The 15,128-nt window shown below is 40.5% G+C and overlaps 1 protein-coding gene across 1 annotated transcript in view; it reads right to left on the bottom strand.

Moving 5' to 3' along the window:
* The window catches only part of LOC122294097 (callose synthase 3-like), a 43,926-nt gene that overhangs the window by 11,030 nt on the left and 17,768 nt on the right, over positions 1-15,128 (bottom strand). The window contains exons 23-30 of the mRNA XM_043102560.1: positions 12,889-13,026; positions 12,706-12,791; positions 12,485-12,569; positions 12,250-12,410; positions 11,974-12,097; positions 11,786-11,883; positions 11,567-11,699; positions 11,328-11,479 (exon numbers count right to left, since the gene is read on the bottom strand). Of these exons, the coding sequence (XP_042958494.1) occupies positions 11,328-11,479; positions 11,567-11,699; positions 11,786-11,883; positions 11,974-12,097; positions 12,250-12,410; positions 12,485-12,569; positions 12,706-12,791; positions 12,889-13,026 (977 nt within the window). The remainder of the gene's footprint in view (positions 1-11,327; positions 11,480-11,566; positions 11,700-11,785; positions 11,884-11,973; positions 12,098-12,249; positions 12,411-12,484; positions 12,570-12,705; positions 12,792-12,888; positions 13,027-15,128) is intronic.

The following is a 15,128-nucleotide window of genomic DNA, read 5'->3' as shown; positions in this document are numbered from 1 at the left end:
CCCTTATACAATTTTACAGCTCATGTCTTCAACTTAGAAGACTAACTAAAGTGATGCATAACTTTAGTTCATCACGTACAATGCCCTTAATCAACACATCTACATAGGGCAACACATCTCCCACTACACTGGGAATCAATGGTCTCGCACAGACCTTGACACATATCAGAGAACCTGTTGCTGAGGTCTCATCTCTGATCTGGGTGACTGACCCTTCATCCTGCTGCTATCTTCAGTCGCATGTGTCCATCTTGTGTGCAGTCTTCGACTTGCATAATCTCCCTTCTTGCAAGATTTTTCTTCATACCGTAGTTCACTACCTTCATTCAGCAGGATACATTTTAAGGTAGTAACCACCATGGAGGTCTGATCGTCTTGGCAGTTCTTTAGGTGTAGATATCCCTGGAACATCTGACGCTTTGTTCCCATCTCTCACACATATACTTCATGTCGTGGTCTAGGGAGATTTCTTTAGAAAAGTAAAACTGGGTTCCTTTTACTTTCTCATCTGATTCACACGACAATTACCACTAGCCAAGACCAATTAATCATTCGTGACCTTCCAACACCAAATGCTATTGGCAACAATAGCAACAATCTCCACCTTGTGACTTTGACTGGTCCCACAGCCAAGCTCCACCTCAATGAAGATCTTCATAGCTCCCGCTATCATGCTTCACCATAAAAGCATATCCACTCAGAATAAACTAATTCCAAGCATTTCACTTCGGCCCATGTCGAAAATAACCTTGCTGAAAACTATGGTGTAACTTCCACGTTTGGCTCTCCTGGAAGTTCATCAGCCATCGACATGAATTTCCACCACACACCTTGCATTAATGCCAAACCAATGCCTGTGTGTAAACTTGTGGACCTGCTAACATTAACACATCCTCTATCATGGCAACTCTGGGAATTAGCGGCATGCCATGAGGATATACATGTCTCTTTTTCCATGGAGAGAGACACAACATTAGCATCAATACCAGTATCTCCACTTACTGACTTGGAGCCACTTGCCGAAACTGCTCCTTGTACTAGCCGTTTCACCAGTCGCTAGTATCACTGTTGACTTCAGGGATTGATTTGCCCTTCAACGCCTTTGAGAAAACACTACTGAATGACTGCTGTCTTCAGGCTGTCTTTAATAGCATTGTGCACTGCAAGAAATGCAACGCCATGTATTTCTTCAGTCACCATATTCACAGCATCATTCTCAATTTTCTCCTGATTTTAGCAGTCTCTTGTGGCCTATCTTGCCACAATTTCTAGCGAGTCATCTGTTGTCCAGATCTTGACTTGCCTCTGTCCTTACAATCAATATTCAGGACCAACAACTCGAAATCTTGCCAGAATCTCTTCTGCGCACTTCCTCATCCAGGATAAGATCTCTTACATTGAGAAACTTCAACTTTGACTTCTTTGCAGAATTACTTATAGCCGTTCTCATAACCTCCCAACCTTTTGACCACAACGCCAAATGCTATTGGGCAACAATAGTACCTTCTGCCTTATCTGAAATTGAACCGTTTCTCCACCTCAAATCTGACAAGATTTGAAACCTTACTTCCTGACATTGCTTTAATGAATTTACCGTAGAAATGAATAGTACCTCACTAAGTCAGTTCCCAGGAAAGATTGGAGGGTCACAATGGACACACTTAAAATTTCCAATCTCCTAGACAGAACCTTCTTAGACTGTACGTATCCACACTACCACATCAAAGCTTCATCTGCACTTTGTTATTTGCAACTGGCTTTTCAAAGAAAGCCACAACGAGATCCGATGCGGTTCTCCTCTTAATAACAATATGCTCCATGAGTTGTATGACTGCCAAAACCTGCTGATATAACAAGTTAATCAGCATCGTCCAATGATCTGAAATTTGATCCATCAAATTTCACGATCCCAACTGGCTTAAATTAAGCCCAAAACCAATGAGTCCATCATGACTCCAACTGGCTACAATCAAGCCCACAACTGATCTGCAACACGTGGATGGTTCAGATCAAATGTACCGATGGCGAATCTCAACATTCCCACCGTACCGATGAGTCCGGAATGATCCAAATAGTTTTCCACCACTATTTGATCATCGCGATGGAACTCCAACTGGCTACGATCAAGCCCACAATTGATCTACAACACGTGGACGGTTCAGATCGAATGTACCGATGGCGAATCTCAACATTCCCACCGTACCGATGAGTCCGGAATGATCCAAATAGTTTGCCACCACTATTTGATCATCGCGATGGAACTCCAACTGGCTACGATCAAGCCCAACATGATCTGCAACACCTCGACAGTTCAGATCGACAGTACCGATGGCGAATCTCCACATTCCCACCGTACAGATGAGTTCGGAATGATCCAAATAGTTTGTCAACACTATTTGATCATCACAATTGAACTCCAACCGGCGTAGATCTAGCCCAAAATGATCTGCAACACATCGACAGTTCAGATCGACATTACTGATGGCGAATCTCGACATTCCCACCGTACGGATGAGTCCGGAATGATCCAAATAGTTGGAAAGCACTATTTGATCGTTGAAATCGGACTCCGGATGGCTTAGATCTAGCCCAACAAAGATCTGAAAATCGGACGGTCCAGATCTCTCTGGCGCGTGTACCACACGCGCCGCAGTAGGGCGTCTGAGGCGCGTCTGGCGCGTGTACCACACGCGCCAGAGTACTCCGAGTGCGCGTGGGGGGCGCGTGAGCGCGTGCACTGCACGCTTCTTCAACCCCCAGCCGCGCGTGAGGGCGCGTGGGCGCGTGTCCCTCACGCGTCTTAATCATCTGCCGCGCGTGGGGGCGCGTGAGGCAGTGTTTTCCACGCGTCTTCTTCCTCCAGCCGCGCGTGGGGGCGCGTGGATCGTGTATCCCACTTCGTCTTCTTCCTCCAGTGCGACTGAGGCGCGTGCATCGCACTCTCCGACTTCCAGGGGCGCGTACGGGCACCTCCGACATCCGTTTTCGACGCCGTTTGCGGCTACGGATTCGTCTTGATGAGAGGAACATTGTGGTGTGATCAAAAATTGATTTTGAGCAACTTGAATTTTCGGACAGATCGAACCAGAGCTCTGATACCACTTGTTGAGCCTCAAACCTGTCCGAAAATCACACAAAACAATTTTAAAGTGGTTCAGCAAATTGCTTACGTCCACTGGAGCCTCTTTTATAGAATTTGTACAAGATTTTCAGAAAATCTACAAAATTCTATTTCTCTCTCTCACGTCCCTCTTCCTTTCCTCACCCACTGCCCTTGATCTCTCACCGCAGTGAGGATGGGTTTCTCTTCAGAATTCATCTCCTTTTATAGGAGAACCATGGGGGACAAGAAGCATGCAACTTCAAGTCTTCTTTCGGTGCAGATGAACTTTTGTCAATATTTGCTGCAGAATACGGTGGATGGGTAGATGGTTGGTAGCTGCAGTTGGTGCCTAATACAACCAAGAAAGAAAATGGTGCATGTGCAGCCCTTCATACTTGGGTTGATTCAACAAGTTGCTATCTTATGAAGCCTACAATTCTATCGTGGAATGTTAGGGGGATCAACGACGTCGATAAGCGACTTCGCATTTGATCCCTCCTCCGTAGTTGGAAAGTTGATATCGTTTGTCTTCAAGAGACTAAACTGCAATTTGTTGACAAAAGCATCATTCATAGCTTATGGGGCTGTTCATTTTTGGGTGGTGCTATTTAGCTTCCTTGGGGGCCTCAGGTGGGGTGTTGTTGATGTGAGATAGGAGAGTGGTGGATCTAGTTGAGGTATGCAGTTGGTTCTATTCTATTGCGGGGTCTTTCAAGAACATTGAGGATGGGTGGGGGGGCTCTTGGGGAGTGTACAGGCCTAATGTTGATAGTGAGTGACAGAAGCTATTTGTGGGAGGAACTGGGCTTGTTTTCTTTATGGGAACTCCCTTGGGTTGTGTGGGGACTTTAATCTTGTACGATTTCCTTGTGAGAGGGAAGGGGCCTCTTCTTTGACAAGGACGATGGAGGACTTCTTGGAGCTGATTTTTAATCTTAACTTGATCGATCTCCCCTTGCATGGGGGGAATTTTACGTGGTCCAATAGTAGAGGGGTCAAGGTTGGACAGATTTCTAATCTCTACTTCTTGGAAGACTCAGTATCCAGATTTATGTCAGATGAGATTGCCCCGGGTTTGCTCAAACGACCACATTTTGTTAGATTGTGGGGGTATTCAAGGGGGTATAAAATATTTCAAATTTGAGAACATGTGGCTTCAATCGGCTGATTTTGTGGATAGGGTGAGGAATTGGTTGGCTTCCTATTCATTACATGGCTCACCCAGTCACTTGGTGGCTAACAAATTAAAAGCTCTCAAGTTTGATTTGAAGAGGTGCAATATTAAGGTTTTTAGACACACGGATGAGCAAAAGAATCTTCTATGGCAGGAGTTGCATTCTCTAGAAGTCGTGGGGGCTAATGAGTAGAATTCTTTGAGGAAGGTTGAGGTGGTGAAGGAGATAGAGAAGGTTTTGTTGTCGGAAGAAATCTCTTGGAGACAAAAATCTAGGATGCTATGGTTGAAGGAGGGAGACAAGTGTACTAAGTTTTTCCATAAAATGGCAAACTCACATAGGCGGTACAATGTTATTAAGAGTCTTCGATCGGGAGAGACGGTGTTTCAAGCCCCTAAGGATGTCCAAGATCATATAGTAGAGAGGGGTCAAGGTTGGACAGATTTCTAATCTCTACTTCTTGGAAGACTCAGTATCCAGATTTATGTCAGAAGAGATTGCCCCGGGTTTGCTCAAACGACCACATTTTGTTAGATTGTGGTTGTGGGGGTATTAAGGGGGTATAAGATATTTCAAATTTGAGAACATGTGGCTTCAATTGGCTGATTTCGTGGATAGGGTGAGGAATTGGTTGGCTTCCTATTCATTAAATGGCTCACCCAGTCACTTGGTGGCTAACAAATTAAAAGCTCTTGAGTTTGATTTGAAGAGGAGGAATATTGAGGTTTTTAGACACACGGATGAGCAAAAGAATCTTATATGGGAGGAGTTGCATTCTCTAGAAGTCGTGGGGGCTAATGAGGAGAATTCTTTGAGGAAGGTTGAGGTGGTGGAGGAGATAGAGAAGGTTTTGTTGTCGGAAGAAATCTCTGGGAGACAAAAATCTAGGATGCTATGGTTGAAGGAGGGAGACAAGTGTACTAAGTTTTTCCATAAAATGGCAAACTCACATAGGCGGAACAATGTTATTGAGTCTTCGATCGGGAGAGACGGTGTTTCAAGCCCCTAAGGACGTCCAAGATCATATAGTGAGCTATTATGAGGAGCTTCTCAAAGAGACGGCGGGATGGCGCCCTAAATTGGATGGTTTGTTTTTCGATCAACTAGATAATGGTGCTGCAAGTTGGCTGGAGAGACCTTTTGAGTAGGCCGAAGTGCATCAAGTGGTGCATAGTATGTGCAAATACAAAACCCGGGCCCCGATGTTTTTTCTTTGGCTTTCTTCCAAGAGTGTTGGGATGTGGTGAAGGATGATGTGATGCAGGTTTTTCAAGAGTTTCACCTTTGTCACAAGTTTGAGAAGTCCCTTAATGCCACTTTAATTGCTCTCATTCCGAAGATTGCGAGGGCCATGGAGTTGAAAGATTTCTGACCTATAAGCCTCGTAGAAGGGATCTATAAAATCATTTCGAAGGTGCTAGCAAGCCGCATGAGTTTGGTGATGGAGAAAATAATCTCCAAACCTCAAAATGCTTTCGTTCGGGGTCGACAAATTATGGATTCAGTTTTGATAGCGAATGAATGCTTGGACAGCCGGTTGAGGGATGGTATCCCGGGAGTCCTCTGCAAGCTGGATATGGAAAAGGCTTATGAGCATGTGAGCTGGAATTTTTTGCTTTATATGTTAAGGAGATGTGGATTTGCTGATAAGTGGTGTGGCTGGGTTAAACATTGTGTTTCAACCGCCCGGTTCTCCGTGTTAGTAAACGGGCAACCTTGTGGATTTTTTCAGAGTTCGAGGGGTCTGAGACAAGGTGATCCGTTATCTCCTTTTCTATCTGTTGTCGTTATTGAGGCATTGAGTCGTATGGTGGAAACTGCTGTAAGGGGTGGGTTCTTGGTTGGTTTTTCGGTAGGAAATTATAGTAATAGGTTATCCATCTCTCATTTATTGTACGCGGATGATACTTTAATTTTCTCTGATGCGGACAGCAGACAACTTAAAGCTTTAAGGGCTGTACTCCTGTGTTTTGAGACGATTTCGGGTCTCAAGGTAAACTTAGGGAAGTCGGAATTGGTCCCAGTGGGGGAGATGGAGAATATGGATCTTCTAGCTGATTTGTTGGGTTGTAAAATGGCCGCTCTTCCTATGTGTTATCTTGGCCTTCCATTGGGAGCCTCCTTTAAAAAAAAATCCATTTGGGATAGGGTAGTAGAGAAGGTAGAAAGAGGATTCTCAGGCTGGAAGCGGCTTTACGTTTCAAAAGGTGGGAGAATTACTCTCATCAAAAGTACTCTCTTCAATCTCCCTACGTACTATCTCTCTCATTTTCCTTTACCAGTGGGGGTGGCTAATCGGATTGAAAAACTTTTTAGTGTTCTTATGGGGTGGTTTGGGTGAGGAACACAAATTTCATCTTGTGGGTTGGCCAAAGGTGGGCAATCCAAAGGAGATGGGAGGCTTGGCAGGGCGTAATTTGATTACTTTCAATAAAGCCTTATTAGGAAAGTGGTTTTGGAGATTTCTATCTGAAGAGGAGTCGTCGTGGAGAATGGTAGTGGAGGGGAAGTACAGCTGTGATTGGGGGGGTTGGAGCTCCAAGGAGGGTAGGGGGAATTATGGAGTGAGTCTTTGGAAGTTTATTAGAAAAGGGTGGAAGGTATTTGCAACACACACCAATTTTGCGATAGGTGAGGGCTCAAGAATCAGCTTCTGGTTTGACAAATGGAGCGGAAAGAGAGCTCTATTTTCTGCATTTCCAAGAGTTTTCAGATTAGCTGAAAATCAACAGGTTGCTGTTTCCGATGTGTTGTGTCGATCTAATGGCATAGTGCATTGGAACTTGTCTTTTTCCAGAAATGTGCAGGATTGGGAAGTGGTGGAGTTAGTAGGTTTTTACAGTTTTCTTTACTCCACGAAGATTGGAGAAAATGGGAGAGATAGAATGCTGTGAAAACATTCGGGGAACCAAAAAATTTTCTGTCAAATCCTTTTATAAGGTGTTGCAAGACCACCAGTCTTTTATGTTTCCTTGGAAGAGTATATGGAGAATTCCAGTTCCTCCTAAATTTGCTTTTTTCGCATGGACTGCAGCTTTAGATGAGATTTTGACGGCTGAAAATTTAAGGAAAAGAGAGATGATTGTGTTGGAGTGGTGCTACCTATGTAAGAAGAATGGTGAAACGACTGATCAAAAATTGGGCTATGCCCAAGAGCATGGTGGATCTTTCAGCATGTTGGAAGAGACACCATCAAAGCTCACAGCTGGCTACGATGTGGAGGATGATTCCTTTGTGTTTACTGTGGTGTCTTTGGATGGAAAGAAATGAGAAATGCTTCAACAACAAGGGGGGATGAATCTGGAACTTTTTTGTATTTTCTTTGGTTCAATGGTTTTCTGCTACTGTACTAAAGGGAGGGAATGTTCATGACTTTTTTATTTCTTGTCAACTTGCTAGTGTGTAATTAGGTGTCTCTTTTGTATACTTCCTGTGTACATGGGTTTTGCCTAGTTGCATTCGTTCAATAAAGTTAATTACTTATCAAAAAAAAAAGTTGGCCCATATCACCCAAGTGTGCCAAATATGTTTACATGTAAGTAATGCAATGGAACCGGTGGGTAATGTATTTTGAAAACATTTCTATGCCCATTCTAATTGACATAAACCCCTCAATTCGCTTAAATGGCGGAAAATATGGACGTCACACATCGAGCAGAGGGAGATCAGAATGGGAAATAGTTTTACTTCCAGGGCAGAAATCTAATTTGGGAAACGATGCAGGCAAAGGTGCTTTTTACTCTTCCCCTCAAACTGTTATGCCATAGGAAATCAAGACGTAGGGCATTTCAACGTTAACAGTAGATGGTGGAGAGGGGACATAATAGAATCCAACTCCTACGGCCTTGATTCTTTATGCAATAAAACTCCAGGTATTGCGAACCTGCAATTTTTGGCCACAATGTTCCTTCCTTATCAGAATCTTCAAATTTAGTTTTACAAAAACTAAACTTTTCATAAATTGTTAAAGGGTTTCATGCGATAGGTTTAATTATAAGTTGGTTGTCATTTAAAACCAGCCAAGCATATTGAGAAGCTACGAAGAGGGCTTGATTAAAGGTACAACCATTTACCCAATTGGGCTTGGTTGAACTTCATCAAGTTATGAATCCCCAATCCACCCCCCAGAAATTGGAGTACAAACAATTGACCAATTTACGAAATGAAATTTGAACTCTTCCCTCAATCCACTCCACAAGAACTCTCATTGTAGCTTCTCAATACAGTTGGCAACCTTTGCACGATACGAAAGGGCGTCCCTATGGAAGTCTGTTATAAATTCACAGTTTGGGAAGGCTTAGGGAGGATGGTAAACAAATGAGGTATGCGGCCCATATGGGGTGAGTTTGTAGAAATACATTAGGAGACATTGTGAGATCTTCCAAAGACATGAATATATTGTGGTGGGCGACAACACGTGTTAAGTTTTGGTATGACAAATGATGTGGTGAACGAAGCCTCCAATACACCTTCCCAGCCATTTTTGAGTTCACACAAGCAAAGGATGCAGTGATAGCTAATCTCTTGGTCTTTTCTAGTGGCTCCCCTCAATGTAATGTATAATTCATTAGGCAGCACAAGATTGGGAGTTGGAGGCTATCACAAAGTTCTATATGACACTGTATTCATAAGCATGACATAGGGTACCATAGATAAGATGAACTAGAGCCCCTCCAAGATAGGTAAATTCACTATCAGATCATTTTACCAAGTTCTCATGAGCCCGAGAATGGCCAAGTTCCCCATGGAAGAGAAAACGGCATACGAAAGCTCCTTCAAAAGCAACTTTTTTCGTTTGGACAGCATCATTGGACAAGATTCTCACCACAAATAATTTAAGGAAATGTCGAGTAATGGTGTTGGACTAGTGTTATATGTGTAAGAAGAATGGTGGATCAATAGATCATTTGCTTTTACATTGCAAGGTGGCTCGGATCACATGTGATGGTTTTTTGTAGGAATTGGATTATTATGGGTCATGCCTCTTAGACTGGTGGATTTCCTAGCAAGCTGGAGAGGTCTCCAAGGTAATTCACAAGTGGCAGCAATCTAGAGAATCATTCATATATGCATGTGTTGGTGTATTTGGCAGGAGATAAATGATAGAAGCACCAAAGATTGCGAGAGAACAATGGAGGAGCTTAAAATTTCCTTTTATAAATCATTGTTCTTATAGGTGGGGGCCATTGTTTGTAATGGGCTAAATGTCCATGATTTTCTACTTTCGGAACTTGGGCTTTGCCTACTTCTATGAATAAATTTTCTTGATTACCTATAAAAAATAAAAATAAAAATAAAACAGCCACACAAGTGTCAGTAGAGGTTGTTCGTGGTCTATTACTAATGTGGGATAGTGTGATGGAATAAATGGATGATTTCATGTGAGAATTCCTTGTAGCATGTATATATATAGAAGTTGATGATAATTTCCAAAGGGCTTTCCTGGGAACTTTTGGCCCTAACATTGATGGTAGTAATAGACTACTGGAACAAATTGGTGGAATGTACCATGTTATATTGAGGGTGAGTTTTACGTCATCATTTTCTGAGGGAGGTCAAGGAAACATGGAAACATGTCTATCCCCTACTACACTGTGAAGTTGCTAAAGCAATGTAGGCCTTGGCTTTCCATCTATTTTGAGAACATTGGATGATGCCTCAGAGAGTAATAGGGTTGTTTGCTTGCTGGACAAATCAGAATGTAGGTTAATGCAACATGGAGATTAACTTATCAAAAATAAAAAAGCAACTTGAAGATTTGGCAGATGATTCCATTCTGTTTAATATGGTGTATTTAGCAAGAACACAATGCTAGGAACTTTGAAAAAACTTTGGTGCAACCAAAGTACACAAAAAGTACACGAGAAAAACTTATCCAAAAGGAGAAAATGATACAAAAAACTGATGCATGCTAAGTCCATTAAAGCTTATAGATGCAACTAAATGGAAAAGGGTATTGATAAAGAAATTCTCGACCTCCTCCTTGGTCCATTAAAGTCTATGGATGCAGCAAAGAGGAGAAATGTTAATACCCTTTCTGTTTGAATGGCAACTAAGAATCATTTTGGCTTCTCCAATTTTCATATTTTATAACTTCTAATATTCTTCCTTCTTAGTAGGGAACTTTCTCTTGTATACATTATGTATTCGCAGGTTGCATCCCTTTCCACCATGAGTAAAATTATCATAAACAATGCAAGACACAATGGGTGTGTTTGCTTAAGAAATCTTTTGAAAGATTTAAAGGCATGTTTTTTTTACTGGATTTTGTGAAGGTAGATAAGAAATTTTGAAATAAATTTTTTAAACTATGTTTAGTATTGGGATTTGTGAAAGCAAGTAGAGCTGAAAAGTTGAATATAATTTTTTTGGGAGGTATTTTTATTTTGGTTTATGTAATTTTGACTTCACTGAAATCTATGCAAATGATTGGATGAAAAGTTGAAATAGCAAACTTTTTTAAGATTAAAAGACGTTTGGACAGTTTCAAAATATTTCCAAACATTGGAAAACTCACTAAACCAAACAAGGCCAATAAAGCCCCTTTGAGTAAACTAAATCCATGACTTTTATTAAGTCCTAATGTAGATCCCAACTAAGGGTATAAATGCATAACTTTGGCAAGAGATGTCTTTAGGTAACAGGGAAGCCAGATACCATCCCAAAATTTTCTTAATAGTTCTTTTTTTCTATCAGTCGTTATGATTCTTGATAAACCATAAAGGAAATGTGACTTAGATGTGTTTGGATGTTGAGAACACCTCAACACTTCTCAACGTACTCCACTACTATTCATTATTTTATTATTATTTTTCACCTATTTTTTACTACTATTCAATATTCTATTATTACTTTTCACCTACTTTTTCACTACTATTCACAATATACCTCAACGCTTCTCAACACCCAAACCCTAAAAGTGACAAATTTCAAATTGGCAAGAATAAGGAAAGGCTCAACCTGCTTTTGTTTGAACCATCAAGGTTTGTCAGCAAGATCAATGTACTATGCAAAAGCCATTGTTAGAAGTAATCACAAAGGGAGCTTACGAGAAAGAAAGCATATTGCGAACTTTGGGTGCGTAAGGCATATCCATAAACAATGAATTTGAGAAGAAGGAAATACGCCTTCTTGCTTCTAAGTTGGATGGTACATCCATGGCAGATTCCTTTGTAACAAGCAGTAAATAAAGCCGTTTAATCTGTAAGTAAAATTAAGAGCAGAAGTTATGTTATTATCAAACCTTCTCTGTCCAACATTGATAACAACATTGATAACAACATCAAACCTTCTCTGTCCAAGCCTCTGTTACTTCAACTGGAAAGTTAATAGCACCAGAAGATGCAAATAATTGATATGGATGATTAAGGGGGTCCCTCCCCTCATGCCCAGCAGAGCCACCATGGATTGATTCCAACAAGCTATTCAAAAAACATTGAAAATGCTTAAATTTAGATACTTAAATCATAGAAGTATTTGAGGGGGCAAAAATATCAAGATGCAGCACCTGGAATGGTCCTCCATCATTATGTCTCTTGTCACAACTTCCAGCATGTCCTGGAAAAGAAACACAACTTGATTGCTGTCCTCCTTCTTATTATCTAACTGCAAAAGTCAGAGTGACTTAGTCAAATCTTGTCATCAAACGCTACCCAATTAACTGAAAAATTATTAATCAAGACAATTAAACATTACCAAACATTTCATAAGCTTCACGAAGTAGTCATAAAGGCTTGGAAGAGCACTCATCTTGAATTCGCGTACTAGGTCATGCTTATCTATATGTTGATCAACTTCTCCAAATATATAGTCGATGACCCTTAAAATGTGCATCAAGAGATATGCAAAAAATCATTATGATAGAGAACTTTATGTTATGTAAGTTTATTAAACAACAGTAATAGCGATTACAAAGGAGACTGAAATCCTTCTTGTTCATCAGTATTTCTTCTTTTATTGCACAGAACTTACTGTTTCTCACGTTGCCCTTGAACCAAGAACTTAATAATGTTCTTAAATGATGCATAGCATTCACGAACAGCGCAAGACATGTAACTGTCATTGTCAATTCTCTTCAGTAGCTCACGATCCTTGCCATTGCTGTCCTTGGCCATATCTAATGCGATGGGAATCTAGAAGCAGAAACAAGATAAATATTTGAACAAAAAGATACTGAAATTTCCTGTAGAAAGGTCATAAAACAAACCTTGCTAGCGAGTAAAAATGGAGGCCACTGTATGAGGCCTAGATCAAGGTTTGCCCAATAAGGAACAAGCAACAGATCCATTTCCCTGAAAATTATAACAATTTAAGCTTGATAGTAAAGCAAAATAAAGGACAGATAACAAACATCCAGGAACAAGAAAATGCTTTTGAGAAGAACTTAGAAAAATAATATATCTTCTAATGCAAAACACTCCAGATTACCGATCATCAATGAGATCTTCCTCCCTAAAACTAGTGATTATCTTGTTCCACAACTGCGCAAATCTTGCTGCCTTGTTAGGTTGGATCTGTTGTAGGAGAAAGAAATATAAAACTCAAGATAATGGAAATACTTTTAAGTTACCCAAGTTCAGAAATTGAAAGCTGAAAATACAATGAGTTAACCTCCTCAGGGAAGTCACGAGACAAAGTGGCCCTCAGTCCTTTCTTTTTTGGCTCTCTTTTTTCCTCTGGAATCAAACGGGCATTAAAAGCACCAGGCAAGGATACAAAACGAGATCGAAGCATTCCAAGTGTTCGAATCTGGAACCAATAAAAGCAGTTGTTAACAGTGCAAGAGGAGACTCAGAGCTGGGAAAATGAGATATCTCACTGATAAAAAAATAAAAAATAAAAATAATAAATAATAAAAAAAAGGCTTTCATATTCAAGGAAAGAAATGATAATAATTATTTAACTGGGTAACAATGTAAAAATGCAACTAGAAATTTCATGTTAATATCAGAAATGCATGTGCAAAATATTGAAGGGATAGAAGCTTCATGTTAATAAAAGCAACATCTAACATTCAACAAACATTGTAATCAACAGCAAGCACTCATAGTCATGTCAGTGACAGTTACAATCAAAGAGATAGCGTGTGAAAGGTTCACTCCAGGTTAAAGAAATTAGCAAGAGTTCAGATAAACAAAAATTTCCGCCTGTTAGCAGTTGAGCATATCATAACATATTTGGACACTGACAGGTCACTTTACAAGCATATGCAACTCACATCTTCGCATTAATGTAAAACTACGAGATTAAGCAAAAATCCTAGAGCCTAGACTAAAATTATGTCAGTGACAGTTACAATCAAAGAGATAGCGTGTGAAAGGTTCACTCCAGGTTAAAGAAATTAGCAAGAGTTCAGATAAACAAAAACTTCCGCCTGTTAGCAGTTGAGCATATCATAACATATTTGGACACTGACAGGTCACTTTACAAGCATATGCAACTCACATCTTCGCATTAATGTAAAACTACGAGATTAAGCAAAAATCCTAGAGCCTAGACTAAAAATGAAACTTGGAAGTTATGTAGCATCTTCAACTTTAAGGCTAAAACTCCTCCATTTCTAAAAGGAACTAATTTGTAGCACTTGCATGGACAGAATTCTTCTTTACAGCTCCCACATACTCAAAGTGGCAATCACATAACAAGCTTAATGACTGCCCAGCACGAATATTAAAAACAAAAACAACAATAGTAACAATAATTTAATTAAGGGAAACAAGCACTAGAAAAAGATGTAACATACAGGTTCTAAGTTAGCGGTTTAAGGATTATTATTATCATTTTTGCTAGTTTATAATTAGTATTATTATTATTTTCAGTATTATTATTATTAAAGATCAGTTTTAAGATAGTGGTTTATTTGAGTGAGATCCTTCCACTCGCTACATGCCCATACCTATCGCTTTTGGTTTCCTAGTTTGCATAACCTCCCCAATTAGTACCCAACAGTTTTTCACACATCAAAGAAACCCATATATATACACTCTTTTTCCACACGATTTTCCTCTCCATCAAACCAGCAGCACCCTAGAGGCCAAATCCATACTCACAGCAAGCCCCCACGTTGAAAACAAAAGCCCCATAGCCTTCCTCACAGCAAACCGAGGCTCTCTTGCCGGAAACAATCACAAAAGATGCCATCAGTATGTGTTCCTTCCCCTACGACATGTGTCGACCCCATAGACCTCTTCTCTGTCGTTTTCTCTCTCCATCCTTAATAACCAAAACCACCTGTGTATATTTCGTTTCAGCCATCATCAACCACCACACGGGTTGGACAGCCACAGAAACTGCCGACTTGCACCTTCCCTGTAAGCCCACGCTGAAATCTTCCTCCTCTTTCTCTTCCCGTCGTGGTTCTTGGTCTAACAAACCACAAAAATTTATTCTCTCAGATTTTCTCCTTCACAAGCAGAAGAGGCCACCTTGACTTTCAATTTCAGTCCCGCCGCCAAAGCCATCATTGCGTTCAGCCTTCTCTCACGGTCACGGTAACGGACTACAAAGTGAGATTCAGGAAGCAACACTAAGAGGTAATTAGCATGATCATAACTTTATGTGTGCTGTAAATATTCTGTTTTGCATGAAAAATTTGATGTTTACCTATGCTACACTACGAGCCAATTCAAGGTTAGCCCCTTTTCATGAAGCTCAATGAATTAAGATGATATGCTTGTGAATGAGACTATGTAGCTATGCCGATATGGATTGTTGTTAGAATGGATGATATGTCATGAAAATCACATGTATGCCATGTAATGTTCAGATTATGTTATGCCATGCCTATACTATGCTATGTTACGTAAGGCTCATGTTAATAAGCCATATTTAATGTCATGTCATGCACAAGA

This window comes from Carya illinoinensis, chromosome 14, assembly GCF_018687715.1.
Source record: "Carya illinoinensis cultivar Pawnee chromosome 14, C.illinoinensisPawnee_v1, whole genome shotgun sequence".
NCBI classification, from domain to species: domain Eukaryota; kingdom Viridiplantae; phylum Streptophyta; class Magnoliopsida; order Fagales; family Juglandaceae; genus Carya; species Carya illinoinensis.
Note: the sequence above shows the minus strand (reverse complement) of the source record. Positions and strands in the feature narration are given on the sequence as shown.